General features: G+C 37.2%; 2 protein-coding genes across 20 annotated transcripts in view; one reads left to right on the forward strand and one right to left on the reverse strand.

The window, feature by feature from the left end:
• The window catches only part of REPS1 (RALBP1 associated Eps domain containing 1), a 45,767-nt gene extending 41,639 nt beyond the window's left edge, over positions 1–4,128 (forward strand). For all 19 annotated transcript variants that reach the window (XR_015744892.1, XR_015744893.1, XR_015744894.1 and 16 more), the window contains 3 exons: positions 565–713; positions 1,881–1,986; positions 2,821–4,128. Coding sequence is in view for 14 of the 19 variants with exons in the window: in XM_026705567.2 (XP_026561352.2) it covers positions 565–713; positions 1,881–1,986; positions 2,821–2,889 (324 nt within the window). In the remaining 5 variants the exon portion in view is untranslated. The remainder of the gene's footprint in view (positions 1–564; positions 714–1,880; positions 1,987–2,820) is intronic.
• ECT2L (epithelial cell transforming 2 like) overlaps positions 4,129–17,715 on the reverse strand; it is a 47,624-nt gene continuing 34,037 nt past the window's right edge. The window contains exons 19-22 of the mRNA XM_087940220.1: positions 15,907–15,972; positions 14,537–14,622; positions 13,340–13,512; positions 4,129–5,964 (exon numbers count right to left, since the gene is read on the reverse strand). Coding sequence (XP_087796346.1) covers positions 5,834–5,964; positions 13,340–13,512; positions 14,537–14,622; positions 15,907–15,972 — 456 coding nt within the window. The 3' untranslated portion in view covers positions 4,129–5,833. The remainder of the gene's footprint in view (positions 5,965–13,339; positions 13,513–14,536; positions 14,623–15,906; positions 15,973–17,715) is intronic.

The following is a 17,715-nucleotide window of genomic DNA, read 5'->3' on the forward strand; positions in this document are numbered from 1 at the left end:
CAAGGCCCGCGGGCCGAATCCAGCCTACGGGATGCTTAGATCTGGCCCATGGGGTCGCCCTGAAAATAGCGAAGGACTGGCCTGCGATGCCTTTGCCAGCAAAAATGGAGCTCGAGAGGGCCATGCATGTCCCTCCCAGATTCCATTTTCAGCCATAACAGCCTCTTGCAGCCCTCCACCAACGAAAACGGAGCTTAGGGGAGCTGCGTGCACCCCCTACAGGCTCTGTTTTTGTTGATGAAGGGCTGCAGGAGGCCTTTGCAGCCAAAAATTGAGCTTGGGAGCCTGTTTCACTGGCAGAGCACTCAGGCCACCACAGACCCCCCCTCCCCCCATGAGTGACATCAAGCTGGTCATGTCTACCCTGGCCACACCCTGAGGTCAAGCAACCCTGATGTGGCCCTCAATGAAAGAGTTTGACACCCCTGCCTTAACCCCTACATCAAAGTGGTTCTTACAGCTTAAATAATTAATATTCGTAATTATTTAACCAACTAATATTTCTGAGGGTGGATGAAACTTATTTCAATATGTATTCATCAACCATGATGACTCCTTTTTTAGGCCAAAGGCACTACACCTCTAGCACCACCACCAAAGCCTATCCGCAGAAGGCCAAAATCCGAAGATGAGCTGAGACCTGAAGTTGAGGAACCTGCGCAGAAAGCAGGTGTCATAGCTGCTGTTCTTGCTTCTCAGCCATCTATTCCTAGGTAACTCAAGATGTGTATGAGTAACTCTAATACTGAGATATTTTCACTTTAAATAAGAAATAGTTTTATTAAAAAGGCAATTTAATGGTCTGTGATGCTTGAATTGCTAAGGAAGGCAGTAAAAACAAGCTTTAATCTGCCAAAATTGAGGCTATGGGGAAAATTGCTACAAAATATTTTGCAAGCTACTTTTTCCAAGTGCCTATTTATTAAAATTACATAAAATATCTATGTATTCTATATAAAGATGGAATGAAATGGCTTGTGTAAACTTACAAATGCACATAGAACCTTCCTTCATCTTGTGGCACTTTTTTTTTATATGATTGAGAAAATGCAACTAACTAACATTGGGATAACTTTTTCCATTTGTTCTAAACTAAAATTGAATTCTAAGGTGTGTCCAAGGGGGAAGGCTGAAGATCGAGAACTTTGGTATTCTAAGTTACAGTGGTCAAAGGTGCAGGACAATGTTTTTTTGATTTTGTAAACTGCTTCCCCGCCCCCCCAAAAAACTTGTGATTTTGGGGGGTTCTGGGCAAACCACAAAATATGACAATGCATTGGGGAATGCATTGTCCCCATGTATGGTAACCTATGTTTACACAGACAATCATATAAACTGCTGCTGTTTAAACATGTTCAGTGATTTTAAAGCTTTTAAAGCTATAAAGTTGTGAAGAATAAAGTAATGAAATGTGTAGATAGCAGCTTTGTTGTTTCAAACACTAAAAAAGCCATTGTATATAAACAGGGAGCAGAACCCACACTCACTGACATTGATGTTGTTACCTAGATGGGTAATAAAACATTTGCAAGCAAATAAATTAAGAGAGCAGTAAGGATTCCACAGTTCCTGAGCTACAGATATTCTGTCCTGTTGGAACTTGATTTGAGTTGTTCAACATGGGGTCTCTTCATAGAAAAAAGAGTCTTAGAAAGTGCCAGTAAAAGCATATAAGCTTTAAATACTTTTAAATAGTAGCTCTGTAATCTGAGAAAATAGAATCCCAAAATTATAAAAGGCATTTTTCTTTACAACTGTTCAATTAAACATATTGCAGAGCTAAGGAATTTAACAATATTGTGTTCAGAACAATTGAGCTTTTGGGGGGAGGGGAAGTGTTCCACAATTCCTGAAAGTTGTGTCATGAAATGTCCCCTCAGATCGGTGGGAAAGGACAAGAAAGCTATTCAGGCATCAATTAGACGCAATAAGGAGACCAACACTGTTTTGGCCAGACTGAACAGTGAATTGCAGCAACAATTAAAGGTAAGGTAACTGACAAGTTGTTATGAGATGTGAATCTCATGAGATTATGAATACATTGTGCTTTCCGTTTAGCAAACTTGTAAAGAAAAGCCCGGGATCCATAGCTCATGCTTTCAGTTTGCATGTTCTCTTGGAGATCAGCTACTTTCTTCATATAGTTTAAGTGAGCTGTATTCTGCAGAATAATACCAAGGGCTTCAGAACATGTTGGAAAACTCCATGAGATTAGGCGGGAGAAGGAAAAAGAGTCATTCAGTTTGACATAAGTATCCTATGTATGAATGAGGAGGAGATGTTGACAAATCTATTCTCGAACATTTCACTGAAACAGTTGGTAGAACAATCATCCTTAGAAGATTTTGACTGCAGATTCACAGAGAATATAAGTGTTTAATTCTTACTACATTTTTCCAGTAACCTAGCTTTATAAAAGTAGATTTTCAGCATTAGTTGTATTGACGCCAGCTACTCTTAAGACAATAATGAATTTTACTACTGATAAACTGACATCATATGCCATTCATACATCCATTAATATTTTCTATATACTAAATATAAAATAAAGAGGTTTGTTGAAACATAGTCTTTTCAATATTTCTTTATTGATTTACTTTTTTACTTGCAAAGATACTACAAGTGTTCCTCAGTAAACAAGATTATTGAACATAATTGCTGACATGTTTTTAAGAAAAATACAAAGAACACTTGTTTAGGCAGAAATTTTGCATGCTGAAGTAAAAGATATATATATATATATTAAGGTGCATGTGTGTGCATGTATACATAGTAATACACTTTCATATGGTATCTAAATGGCATTTTTTTCCTTTCTAGGATGTCCTGGAAGAGAGAATTTCACTGGAGGTTCAACTGGAACAGCTTCGACCCTTCTCTCACTTATAAACCAATTGCCATTAACTGTGAAATAATTAACTCTGAAACAGAAAATTGGGTAAAAGGCCTAATTAAAATCCCATATGTTTCACTCAGTGCACTCTTAACATTTTCGTTGTGATTGTTATGTCCTCTGTCCACAGTTGTATTTAAGTAACTTTTTATAATTTTAATACAAAGAATGGAATAAGTGTTTCCTTGAATGTTCAATATATTGGCACTGCCAATCTTCCCATTTTCTTGGGAGGACATAATTTTTAAGTTGGAGCCAGATTTATACAACTTAAGTGGCCTATATCCCAAACTGGAACTGAATACTGAATGAATTTTGTATTTTTCACATCAAAAATCACGAATAAAAACATCCCAATAGCTACCTTTATCACAAAAGCACATATATTTATCATAAATACCTTTTACACATCTGTCTTACTGTGTAAATGGAAATTAGCCAGCTGTGGTCATCACCAATCCCCCAAATCAGACTTTGCAGTCTTGCCAATCATTAGTGATTTCAGAAGCCTATTCTTTTTGATTAACCCAATTATGTTCTAAGTTCTGCCTATGTCCTTTTATACTTTGCCATACCAAATTCTGTTGTCCTTGCCTGTTTAATCCATTGCATGTGTGACACAGCTTGACTATTGTTGAAATGTTTGCATTCATGATGTCATTTTGCAGTCTGCACACAAAGTGTTTCTCTTCTGTGAAAGGATCGGGTGTTGATCTCAGTCATGCACATTTCCTGAACACCACATATAGTTGCATGCTTTGCACATTATCCTTTACAAACTGACACACCCACCAAACATTACTGTAACACACTCTGTGGTCAAGAAATGTGTCAGTACCTCAACTCTTCCCCAGTCTGCCCCTTCCACTCCTCACCACCACCACCACCCGTCCCCAATTTGTGTTTCTTAAAAAGTTGGGCTCTTATTTCTGTTCATGTCTCCAAGCATTCTTCTTCTGACTTGAAGACGGGCTTCATTATTAACACAACGTTTCCTGAGTGTATCCTGCTATTCAGGTTGATGTACTGTATTAGGATTTGTTGTATATTGTATAATACACACCTTTTGATCTCATATGTAAATTTGCATTAATGCTGACTAACAGCAGATATTCTATTTAATGGCTTATTCTGGCTGTGGGATCATAGATGTTAAAATGCATGGAAGTATCTCAGCAGAATCAGAAATAGCAACTGTGTGATTTTTACAACAATAAAACAGCACAATATTTTAATTGGAGTTAATCCTTTTAATTTGGCTCAATAACAAGACAAGTGGACAGAAGACAAGGGTTTTTTTTTTACAATTTTTTACTGAATATAGAATCAGTTATTTTAAGGCTAGAAATGGGTGAGTTCATACATTATGATAAAATAAAAAAAACATTTAGCATTCCACACTTTATCTGCTTGCAAAATTTACCGTAATCTATGGTCGTACATGCAACTGATAGTCCTATATTATTCACTAATAAAAATTGGAAACAAACTTTTTATTAGAAAATATCAAACATTTAGGAAGAAGCAAAAAAAAGTCATAAAAACTATTCCCTGCACATGCAAAACAGACAATATATTCAAAATAAAGTATAATTAATCATGCAGTTAGATTAATAGTTCACTAGCCCCTTTCTACATGTTGTATGGCATAAATAGAAAAATCAACTCATAGCAAATGTAATTTATTGTTTTACTAAAGATTTTGTTTTGCATGAAAACTCAGAGCGGGATGGAGCTCATTAAATGGCTCTTGTGAGGTGGTGTTGCCGGGGTGGGGGGTGATTAGTATATTAATTTATTATTAGGACTCTTATTAGCTTTATTGTTTTTATATGGGGTTTTATATTCTGTAGGCCGCCTTGAGTCTCCATGTGCAAATAGGGCGCAATATAAATTTTAAAAAACCAACATGTTTCTATGTATGAAAGGACCAGAAAGGTAGTTATATCCCTTATAGTCATTGAAACAAAACTACTTTATTATTACATTTTATTTTGAAGCTCATGAGCATTTGGATATAGTGTGTGCCTGCCTTATAGTATCATGCTCAATCCTTTCATTCTCATATTCAAATCCAAAGATTCCAGCTCTTATACAATAGTTATACAATTGCACGAAGGAGCCTCTGGTGCAGTGGTTAGCGTGCAGTACTACAAGCTACTGCTGCAGCAGCTGCCTACAGTTCAAATCCCACCAGGCTCAAGGTTGACTCAGCCTTCCATCCTTCTGGGGTAGGTAAAATGAAGACCCAGATTGTTGAGGGCAATATGCTGACTCTGTAAACCACTTAGAGAGGGCTGTAAAGCTCTGTGAAGCGGTATATAAGTAAGTGCTATTGCTGTTTAGTTTGGAGATTTCCTCCAGCACTAATCAGTATAAGGGTTGCAGATGCATACCCAAGTATTTGTGCAAGATACAAATGAGAGCATGGTGATAGGGTTTTATTTCTACTGCAAATTCTACCGCAAAATTTTCAGATATAAATTTTTGACTGGATACGTAAAGTCCAAAATCAGGCAAGCTGTATTTTATTGGTGATGAAGAAGAAGTTCTTTTAAAAACTTCTGATGTCTGTTAATCACGTTCATAACCTATGAGTCAACCACACACTCCTGTGATAAATCATTGTATATACTTACTTCACACTAAATTTGCTTATGATAAGAAAGTTATTGCCGTTAATGGTCACATTCACCATGCCATTAAATCATGAGCAATATACATAGAAAGGAACTGCCTCATTCAGCAACCATTCACAGTGAAAAACAGGAATGAAAACTTTGTGAGCAATCCTTACATTTACAACTCTTGTAGGTGTATAAAACAAAGGCAAACTAAAATAAGATCATAAACCCAGACATGGATTTCACATAGCAACTGCTTCATTTAATGACCAAGTTGTCAGTCCCAACTGCAGTCATTAAATGAGGATTACCTTATTCAGTTTACATCCTCACTGATACTACAGTGAATTGCTTTCTGTAAAGCAGAAAGCCATACAAACTTGTCTTCATCTGTAGAACAAATCCACTGCTGCTTGGGCCCTTGTAAAAGTAAAGCATTCTTGATATCTGAAAAGAGGCAAACAAAAATTATCATTCATTTAGATTCCCTAAGAATATTTGTTAAATCAACATGTGCAGCAGTTAAAAATTGGAATGAATATACATTGCAAAAAAAAGATCTTGTATTACTTGTTCAGTGTTCATAAAGTGGCTATTGCAGAATTAATTAGATTGGCTGCCTAGCTAAGCCTAAATTTGTCATAAGAAGACATTACATGTATAGAATACCTGAAAATTCCAACCTGTATGAATGTATTAAGACATTTATATGGCTGCCTGCTTTATCTGTCATAACAGCTTACAACAAAACATAGAAGCAATAAAACCAGCCACCAAAGATATATAACTTACCCCAAAACAATTCTCCCTGATACATAAATGATTGCAGTCAGTGAGCTTCCACTTTACTCAATGCTGAGGTAAAAAGTCAGCCTTTCAAGGCCTTTTGGAAGAGTAAAAGGCTCTGCTGAGGAGACCAACTTCTCAGGTCCTAATAAGTGATACCTTTTAAGGGACTGGAGCACTTACTATATCTGACCTGGCAGCACAGGGAGATATCCTCAGATATGTCCATGGAGATTCTCAGTCATTCAGATCATGGTTGTCCCAAAGGTGTTTTTCCAAGAGGCAACTGGACTTTCTGGTTTTTCTTTGAAGATGTTTCGTTTCTCATCCAAGAAGCTTCTTCCCTTTAAAGCCAGATGAACAGCATCTGATTCTAGCCAGAGCTGAAGAAGCTTCTTGGATAAGAAGCAAAACTTCTTCAAAGAAAAATTAGAAAGTCCAGTTGCCTCTTGAAAAAGCATCTTTGGGATATCCTTAGATATCTTCAGGTCAGATATAGTAAGATAATTCTTCATAGGAGTTAGCCCATGCCATCCATTCAACCATATATAGTTTCAACCTTTCTGTGTGGGTCTTTGTGAGTACAATATGTGGTTAGAGCTAGGCAAAAGATTTGTCTTATTTGGCTCTTTCCAAAAGATGGTCCAAATTAACCTATCACTGCTAAAAATTAAATGTAACACTAAAATGAAATCTAATTTCTTTTATTCCCATTTTCTAACATTTCCAATAAGAAATATTTAGAAATAAGTAGTGGTCCCAAATACTTTTCTTTTTAGGAACATTTTTAGGAACATATTTTCCCTGGGTTCCACTACTCCAAAATTAATAGCTGAAGAGTGAGGATTTTTAGTGTGCACGTGTGTGTGCGTGCACATGCATTCATGTATGGCAGCTTTAACTCCTGGTGACTGAACTAATGCCCTCAGTGTTCTTGCCAAGATTTTTGGTTTACCTTTCCTTCTGAGGGTGGAGAAGTTGTATTTGGCACAATGTCACCCAGCTAGTTTTGTGGCTAAGGCAGGACTAGAACTCAGTCTCCTGGTTGCTAGGCTGATACCTTAACCCAGGCCTGTTAAACTGGGGGCCTGCGGGCTGGATAAGTCACGTGCAGGGCTCCACAAAGGCAAAAAATGTTATGTCACAATGCATCACATGATGCTATCGAGTTTGATGCCCAGGCGTTAACTGCTACACCAAACTGACTGTCTAAAGATGAGATCATAGGTGGGTGTACTTAATCATCTAAAGGAAATGACTTAGGAAACTAAAACACAGAAATGAACTCCCTTTATAATCAACTGGCTGAAGTCAGATGCTATTAATCTGGCTTTAAGGATGTGAATGATCAAGGACGGTACCAATTGTTTTCTCAGCTTCCATGTCCTGACTGCAGAAGTAGCTAATCTAATCTACAAATACTGGCTAAACAGGAAACACGTGCACCAAAGTGAAGGGGTTTTCCATCCAGGGTTTTGCTTTGGGTTTTGTGTGTGTGTGTGTGTGTGTGTGTGTGTGTGTGTGTGTGTGAACTGCTAATGGTTGGAGTCAAATAATGACTATTTGTTTGAGAGCAACAAAAAGGCCCAATATACAGGTAGTCCCTGACTTATAACGATTCATTCAGTTACTATTTAAAGTTACAGGCACTGTAAAGAGTGTTACAATGACTCTTGGGAACATCTCAACATCCCCATGATAATATAATCAAAATTCAAGTGCTTGGCAATTGACATGTGTTTATGATGGTTGCAGCATCCTGGGGTCATGTGATTGTCATTTGCTATCTACCCAGCCAGCTTCTGACAAGCAAAGTAAATGAGGACACCAGATTCACTTAATGACTGTGTGATTCATTTAACAACTGCAGTGATTTGCTTAAGCATGGCAAAAAAAAAAAAAGGTTGTAAAATGGGGTGCAACTCGCAAGACAACTGATTTCCTTAGCAATGGAAATTCAGGTCTCTGTTGTGGTTGTAAATTGAGGATTATATGTATAGGATCCCAATATTAAGCCTTGGATATTCTTGTCAACTGAATCCCCTTCAACCTAATTTATATCTTTAGAAATGAGAAGCTCCCCTCCAAAGTGATAAAGACAGTTACAAGAAGCTTTAAAATGTTGTGACTCCTGGTCCAATAAAACTCTTCTAAGAGGTTTCCCAGTCATAATCTAATTTATGTAATCTAAATGGATTACATAAATTCCATATGATTTTTAAGTCACACTGTCAGGTTGAGATTAAGATAACTCGCTGCGGCCAACTCACCATGGCCAACTCGCTGCAGGACTACTTGCCATGATTGGGACATTTCAACGCTGTATTAAAAATTTAATTCACTTACTTTATTATTGATGACTACATTTCTGTCAAAAATCATTGTAACTCTTATATTTCTGGATTGACTTTATTATTATCGGCCACAGTTCCGTCAAAATTATTTTAACGTTTCTATTTGCTGAATTGGTCCCGGGATCAACTAAAACCAACGATTTTTACTTTGATTTGGAAAACATCCCAAAGCTGGCATAAACATCGATGCAATACCTTTCAAGATGATTTCCTAACGTTTCAGTCTTTTTTACACAACTCTCTACCTAAATCTTTCTCCCATTGTTTTTATCAGACAAGCCGATACAATAAATACCATTCTCTGAATTGGTGATAAACCGAATTTGTGAAATATTTGCTTCATGGAATTCCCCTCCCCTCTTTCTTTAGTTTGCCCTTGCTATTAGTTTGCCCTTGCTTAATTGTTGAAATACAAAGGTGCCCCCATTGAACATACTTGTTAAGACAACTTTGGCTTTAATAATCAGAAATGTTTGTTACTATTTATCTTGCTAAATTTTAAATGTTCAGATTAATTCTGATCTAGTTTGATACATTTAGTAAGGATGACTGATTATTGACTTTTAGTTTTTTGGCTCAATTCTGGCTGTACTTCTAAAATATAGTCGGGATGGATCTGTCTTTAGATGTATTTGATAAAAAATATTTTTGTTTCCACGGGAATATCAAATTACTTTGCCCACAGTGCAGTGGTGGGATTCAAATTTTTTTTACTACCGGTTCTGTGGGTGTGGCTTGGTGGGTGTGGCAGGGGAAGGATATTGTAAAATCTCCAGTCAGAGGTGATATTTGCAAGTTCTCCGAACTACTCAAAATTTCTGCTACCGATTCTTCAGAACTGGTCAGAACCTGCTGAATACCACCTCTGCCACAGTGTGCAGATTTATAAAAGGTTCGGGCTTCTGTCCTCGAGCCAAATTTTATTTTATTTACTATTTCTTCAATTTCTATAGCCACCCATCTCAATCAATGACTTAAATACCCGAAGGGAACCAGAATGAGGGTAATGGAAGCATTCATTACATTACTGAGCAGTTGTTTTTAAACTATCATTAGTTTGATTTGCATTGTTCTGCCATTTCTTTGTGTCTGGGTACACATGCTAGTTTGTATTCTAAATAGACTTCCAGAATTTCAAATAAAGCCTTAAGGGATTTGGATATGATTTAGCATCCATTACAATGTTATGCACACATTTTGATAAATCTACCACCCCAGCAGCAAATACTGAGACTTACAGCAGACTCACAGTGAAAATTCATGAATATTTTCTCTCTCTTACATCAACAGTAACAGTAAGAAAAAGGTGAAGGACAGGAATTACTAAAAAGTACATACTAACAGCTCTTCCCATCTACTACAGGTAGTCCTCGACTTACAACCACAACTGAGCCCAACATTTCTGTTGCTAACTGAGACATTTCTGAAGTGAGTTTTGCCCCATTTTATGACCTTTCTTGCCACAATCTCTGCAGTTGAATCTCTGCAGTGAATCTCTGCAGTTGTTAAATGAGTAATGCCATTGTTAAGTGATTCTGGCTTCTCCACTGACTTTCCTTGTCAGAAGGTCACAGAAGGTGATCATATGACCAGGGGACATTGCAACCATCATAAATATGAGTCAGCTGTCAAGCGCCTGAATTTTGATCCCATGACCGTGAGAATGCTGCAATGGTCGTAAGTGTGAAATGCAGTCATAAGTCACTTTTTCCAAGGCTGTTGTAATTTTGAATGGTCACTAGACAAACTGTTTGGACCAGAATTTCTGTAGTTAAGCAAACTGGTGCTAAAGTGAGCCGTGCCTGATTTTACAACTCTTTTTGGCATGGTTGTTAAAGAAATCACTGCTGTTGTTAAGTGAATCACATGATTGTTAAGCAAATCTGGTGTCAACTAAAAAGATACTCCTTTGGTCTTTTTAGCTGCCAGAAAAAAAAAGAGTGGGGGAAAACAAGCCATTCTTGACATGCCTAGATAATCACCATGGCAGCTCAAAGTTGTTGGAGCATAAGAAGGTTATTGGAGAGCATGATGCATGACTCTTGGAGATGGATGTGTCCCATTGGAGAAATCACATCCAGAGGGTGGGGGAAAGGCCAGGGTCAAGGGGGAAATGTATGGTGTGATTTAGTATCGGCTGCCATGGCAACATGGCAATTTCTAATAAACCAATTTACTTTTTCCGAGATGCGGCTAGAGACTTTTGCTTTGAATGAGGGTGGATTTGTTGGAGCCTTGACATCTGGCTCCTTCCGTTGACTTGGCTTGTTGGAAGCTGGCTGGGAAGATTGAAGTTTACATGATTTCAGGATCGTGCAATAGTTGTACATACATGTCAATTGCCAACCAGCCCAATTTTGTGACTATGAGGATGTTGCAACGGGCATAAGTGCAAGGACTGGTTGTAGGTCATTTTTCTTCATTGCCTTTGTAACTTAACTTTAAATGGTTGCTAAACAACTGGTTGTAAATTGAGGAACTATCCCTACACAGCTGATGGAGGAGGCAAACCGGGGCATCTGATCAGGAGTGAAGCAGAAAGCCCCATCCCATTTGTCCCCAAAAGCTTTTCACAAGGATAGTTACAAAATACTTCTGCTCTTTTATATTGCATCCTCATGAACCTAACAGAATGTTACTGTTTTTATCCACTCAAAATATTGCCTTCCCTTTCCTAAAGGGCACAGTGTCCAGGCTCCGACTAACGAACCCAAGCAAATCAGAACTCTGGCCTCCTTCTCAAAGGTCTTCCTTATTGAGTACATCATATCGGCCCAGCTTCAAAGGAAAACCAATTCTAAATCTTTCCCCCGGTTACAATATAATTAAACTAGGAAATAACCCCACCCCCAAATGTCACAGGTCACGCAGGCAGTTGGGTTATCTGTTGCCAGTAGAGATGACCTTGGTTCTCATGAGAAAGCTCTCTGTTGTGTCTAGTAATGCATTCCAACTTCCTTCCCCCACTTCCCTTTCTTTCTGTGTGGCAACTGAGAAATAGAAAAATGGCTGCTGCCAGGTTCGGTTCAAAGTTGACATGCAGCTTCTGTAATCCCTGGATCCTGCCTTTCAAAGAATTGTGGGAATTAAGCATCTCCTGCCAGTTCCACTGTTCACTGACCAAAGAAACACCACCTTAAATCTCAATCAGCAGTATCTACAGGGGGGCAGGAGGGAGGATGTGATTAAAATCAAGTGTAAGATGGTCATCATGGAAGCATCACCAAAGTCTCATCCTTTTTGTAGCTGCTTAAACATCAAACATGCAACCAAGAGGTTGGAATTTCAATCATACTGCCACAAATTACCATCTTGTCCTCTTTATTACTACCAGTGCCCTCAAACTGATGCTCAAATTCCCAGTTTGTTTCTTACGTGAGCAAATACACTTCAGAAATTACACACCCAATGGAAAAGTGGGCTGGAGATCATTGGAACAGAGCTTCTCCTGCTACATAAAAAAAACCCCTGCAAGAATGTCAGGTTCCAGCATTTTCAGAATACAGGTAGTCCTCAACTTACAAACACAATTGAGCCCAAAATTTCTTTTGCTAAGTGAGACATTTGTTAACTGAGTTTTGCCTCATTTTATGACCTTTCTTGCAACAGCTGTTAAGAGAATCACTGCAGTTGTTAATTTAGTAACATGGTTGTTATATGAATCCAGCTTCAACATTGATTTTGCTTGTCAAAAGATCACAAAAGGGGATCACATGACTTTGGCATACTGCTATAGTCATAAATATCAACCAGTTGCCAAGCATCAGAATTTTGATTAGGTAAATGTGGGACTGCTACAAAGGTCATAATTGTGAAAATGGGTCATATGTCACGTTTTGCAATACTGTTGTAACTTTGAACAGTCACTGAACGAACTGTTGTAAGTCAAGGATTACGTCTGCTCCATTTCGCTGGCATCCTGCCATAAAATGCGGGGAGAGGGGAGATTGGGGAAGTAGGGGGAGAAATGACAGGGTGACAAGAACCAGAGGTTCAGAACAGAAAGGCCGATCAAGGACAGAGCCATGAGAACAGAATGCAAAACTCCACCAAAGAGGTGCCAAACTTGAAGGCCGTTGCCAAAACTTCTAATTCAAATATCATTGGACATTGACTGACTAGTCAAGCGGGGGGAGGTCCAGGGAAGATGGAAAACACAGGCGTTGCGCAGGAATATGCAGATCCAGCTTTGCTTATGCTGTAACCGCTTGACTTTGGTAAAAGTAAACCTTTCATTTCAAAATGGAGTCGAGGGTCTTTCTTTACTAAATGCTCAAGTCACTACTTTCAAAAGCAGTGTTGTATGTTATAAAGGCTCTTGCTAAAGAAGAAAGCCAGTATGGTTCAGTGGTTAAAGTATCAGACTAGAAACTGAAAGAGTGGGTGTTTTAATTCCTCCTTAGGCATAAAGCCAGCTGGACAACCCTTGGCCAACCTCTCTTTCTCAGCTCTAAAAGGAAGGCAAGGGCAAAGCGGATCTGGAAAACTTGTCAATAATATTGCAGGAAGTTCCCAGACATCAGACCCCACCACAGGGATCACATTGTTTGATTCTGAGAATGCCTCTGAGATTTTGTAACAATACTCCCTGTTTTAATTAAAATATATATACATATATATTAAACACTTCTATTACTGCATTCAACTTTTTTTTTACTATTTTAGAGTAATGAAAAGCCTACATTTAGAATCTGGAATGTCTTCAATCTGGAGCTGATGGAGCATGATTGTAGCCAAAAATTGGTACGTGACTTTGGGGGTTCGTTCAAAGGGCTTGTAGGAGATGTTGCGTTGTGAAATAACAAGGATGTCATTGAACAGGAAAACCCTAAGATCGTGGGTATGCTCATACAACCTGGAAAAATGGGAAGATTAGTTTCATTATCCATATTAATATTATTTATAAATAATTTAACAACCACAGGGAGAACATTCAAATGCAGTAAACATGTTTTAAAAATGCATTATCATGAATGTTTATAAAAATGAACTAAAAGGGGGGGGGGAAGGAAAAATCTACACCTTGAAAAGTATAAAACAATACAAAACACAAGGTCTTTTGATTAACTACAATAATATACAGTAATTAACAAGTTTCATCCATTCATACTCATGAAATATTTTCCTAATGCTCAAATGCTCAAACTCAGAGCTCAGCAAGGACCTCATTAAAAAGGCTGATTTGCTGTATGTTTTTGGAGTGACAAATATTAGTGGAACAATTGTCCGTATTGTTTTACCCAGTGATATAATCATATTGTTAATTGTCACCTTATATTTAATTTTTTAAATCTTTTTATTTATAAATTCATAAACCATTTCAATCAAGATTATTCTAAGCCAGGACTGTCAAACCCATGGTATCACGTGCTGGCCACGCCTGGTTTAAGCAAAGGGGATAAAAGTTGCGATACATCCTGGAGGACAGGAGAATGGAATCTAACTTTGCCTTGGGGACCAAGTTATTCCAGAATAGGGGAATCCCTGAAGAGAATGTCTACTTTCAGGATCCTTTGAGGATAGGAACTTTCTGCTATTGGTGTAGGCACCCTTGGATTGAGTGGGCAGAATCTCTAGGGATAAGCAGTCTTAAAACTACCCAGAGATATACTGTAGAATTTTACAGCTGTGTTTATATTCTTGTGCTTATGTTTATATTTGTATTTTTCTTTAAAAACAAAAAAAAGATTCATCGCACTCTAAAAAAGAAAGCATGTAACATGACACATTTGCCCAATAAATCATTCAATACATTTAGCACTTATTACCTTTATGGTCTCTGTTTAGAAAGAAGATAACTTTTTTAAAAAGGAGCATTTATATAATACTAGCCCTCATTTTGTTTATATTATCCTTAATATTTTTACTAATATATTTACCTGAATGGCAAATTTGTTCTCTGAGAACAATTTAGCTGGGCCACATCTTGCACCATGATTAGATATCTATTGGCTTTCAGTAATTGCTGTGAATGAGAATTTTAAAAATTATGCATACTGCTACCAAATTGTTTCATTATTTTTACCTACTTTGTAAATGTTATAAATCACAGACTTCTAAAATGTTTAAATATCAGAAGTACTTTTTGCTGTATTGATCAACAAACATTATTTGTTTACTCAATCTGTATGGTCACCAATTTCAACATCATGATTGTAGGTATCAAGCAACAATTAAAACATAACAACACTCTAATGAACATATAAATGGCTGATTATTGATGGTTACAGTGCTGGATCCAACATTTGATCCATGGACAATACAATCAATACATCAATCCAACCATCCATGGGTTGTGTCATATATTCCAACTTCAAGGTCCAGTGGCACTGGTGTCTGGAGATAATTAGGGTCTGAAATAGGGAAAAACAAACTCAAACTAACAAAAACTAAACCATGACAATACATAGTTTCTTGTGTTCATAAACATCAGGGTAGTTAACACTGAACCTAATGGTTCTTGTTCTGACCACAATCTCCCAAAATAGGCTAATCCTTGAATTGGCGAAGGAACTTTTGTGTTGAAAACTTCAATTAAATCAGCATGTAAACTAGGCTGTGGCCAGGGGATCTATTCCTTAATTTTGGCTGGCACAACAGTTGAAGTTTACCTACCACAATGAACTGTTAACAGTAACTCAAACCCAGGACACTTTGCAGCTGGGCTATCACGATGAACTCAACATGGAGCTGTCTTTGAAGATGAGTCAAATACTATAGAAACCTTATTCCTAGTTACTATAGAACAGGCCTGTCAAACTTCCAGCCTGCGGATCGGATGTATCACGCACTGGCCATGCCCACCCCCAGTTTAGCAAAAGCGGGGAAAAGTTCCGATATGTTACGTGATGCCACTGTGACAACGTGAATTTGACACTCCTGTTATAGAATAATACAGTTCTTTGCCTGAATGGGATTTTAGCATAGTCAAATCTAGTCAGTCAGCCACTGTTTTACTTGCTTTAACTTTTATTTTCATTATTTTATTATACACACTGACCTGTAACCGACACATTCCTATATTGCATCTTTTAATATTTTCCCAGTCAACTTCCCCATTCATAAAAGGCATTTACTTTTCTTTGTCATTCTACCAAAACATATTTCTTTGAGTAAATCTATTGGTCTTAGTCATTTAACATTGAACACATGAAACTTATCCTATGGAAATATCTTCTGACATTGTCACAAATAAATGCCATGCACTTGTTGGGCATTTTGGTTCACATAAACAAAGCTGATTACTTACAGGACCTCCTTGGATGCACTGTTGCACTCTCAGTAGTTGATCATTTCTGCCCACATTCAGTTTCAACTAGAAAATTTAATATTTGGGAAGAAAATTACTGCAAGCAACTCTTTAGAGGGTTGTGCTACATAACGAAGAAGTTATTCTTTTTTAAAAAAAACATCTGTACATTAATTTTTGCTAAAAAATGAAGTCATTTTTTTAAAAGTGAAGTCAGATTTAGTACAGTAAATCAGTCGTGTATGTTTGGATTAAATTTTGAGAACCTATTTTATAGTCCCTCAAAGCATTACCTGGATCAGCTCAAATTACTGTCTGCTAGGAAAATGTAATTTCCTTCATTTCAATATTCATATAAAGAGTCACCTGTCTGAAAATATTTGCATTAATTTTAACACCTAAGTAAACTTTTATGGGAGCAGATTGCCTTCAAAGAAATTCTGGTGATTTATCTCTTACATAGTAGACTCCCCAAGTAAAAATTAACAGTTGTATGATGAAAGTGTACCAGATGAACAACTGAGCATTTACATATTTGTTGCATTTATCACACAATCATAAATATATTATACAAATATACAAATCTAAAAGAAACTGGACAAGCAAACCAAGAAAACTGTCAATGATGCAGGTAACATAGGACAGCTAAGAAAAGAACAGCATATCAAAAGTTGAACCCATCCTCTCTTGTTTTAATAGGTGCCCCCCTTATTTGTCAAATCAAACATAACTGCTATATAACTGTATTGCTACTTGAAACCACAACATACAACTTAGGACTCACAAAAAAAATTGGAAATGGCATAAATAGGAATAAACATACAATTAATTTACCCTTGCAGTGCCTTCATAAAATCTAAGGCTTAACAATTAAGAAAGATGAAATTATGACTTTACTTCATGACAGAACACCCTACACACCTATGAATCCAAAATCAGCCATTCAAGGCTTACTATATAAAGTACCAAACCTTGCCAAGTATATAAACATTTTAATAAATGTAATCATGAAATTTAAAGACTTTTGACTCTGGACTGACTTTCATTCTAATGGACAGAACAAACTAATCTGAGGAACCCTTATAGCAAAAACAGTGATGCAACATCTGGAAGCAATTGCCCTCCCACACATACAATCCAAAATGTAAATTCAGTTGAGTGTATAAAACATTTGTCATAATTTTTTAAAAGTCACTTAGAAAACACACACAATACAATCAATAACATATTTAACAGGATCAAATTCAGAAGAGAAAAATATATTCTCATCAGCAGAGGAAATAATGGCATGCATATTAAAAAAAAAACCAAAGATTTGCATCATCAAGTGATGATCCAAATTTAAATAAGAAAAACTGTATAAAACAGAACTTCTCGCACTAGCAAATTACTTCAACTGCTAGACTTTAGAGTGGCCCGCATACCATTGGAATCTCTCCAATCCTAGGCATAACCCTAAATCCAACAATTTAAGATAGGGCAGAATTTATTTACAACACAAAAATGGAAAGATTGTGAAAGACGCTATGTAGGACAAACACCAGAACACCAGATAGTAGTCAGAAGACATAATGAACAGGCTACAATTTTATATTGCACAGATCAATTTAACCACATGTTTAAGTGAGAAAGTAAAAAAAAATTGTGTCAATTCAAATCCAGCTATACAAGAATATTCCCCAAGACCTAGCATTGTGATAGATCAGCCATTAACACACACACACACAGAGAGAGAGAGAGAGAGAGAGGGAGGGAGGGAGAGAGGGGGGAGGGAGAGAGAGGGGGAGAGAAAGAGAGAGAGAGATAAAC

This window comes from Pseudonaja textilis, chromosome 1 (genome assembly GCF_049901715.1).
Source record: "Pseudonaja textilis isolate UNSWEBS1 chromosome 1, rPseTex1.2, whole genome shotgun sequence".
NCBI classification, from domain to species: domain Eukaryota; kingdom Metazoa; phylum Chordata; class Lepidosauria; order Squamata; family Elapidae; genus Pseudonaja; species Pseudonaja textilis.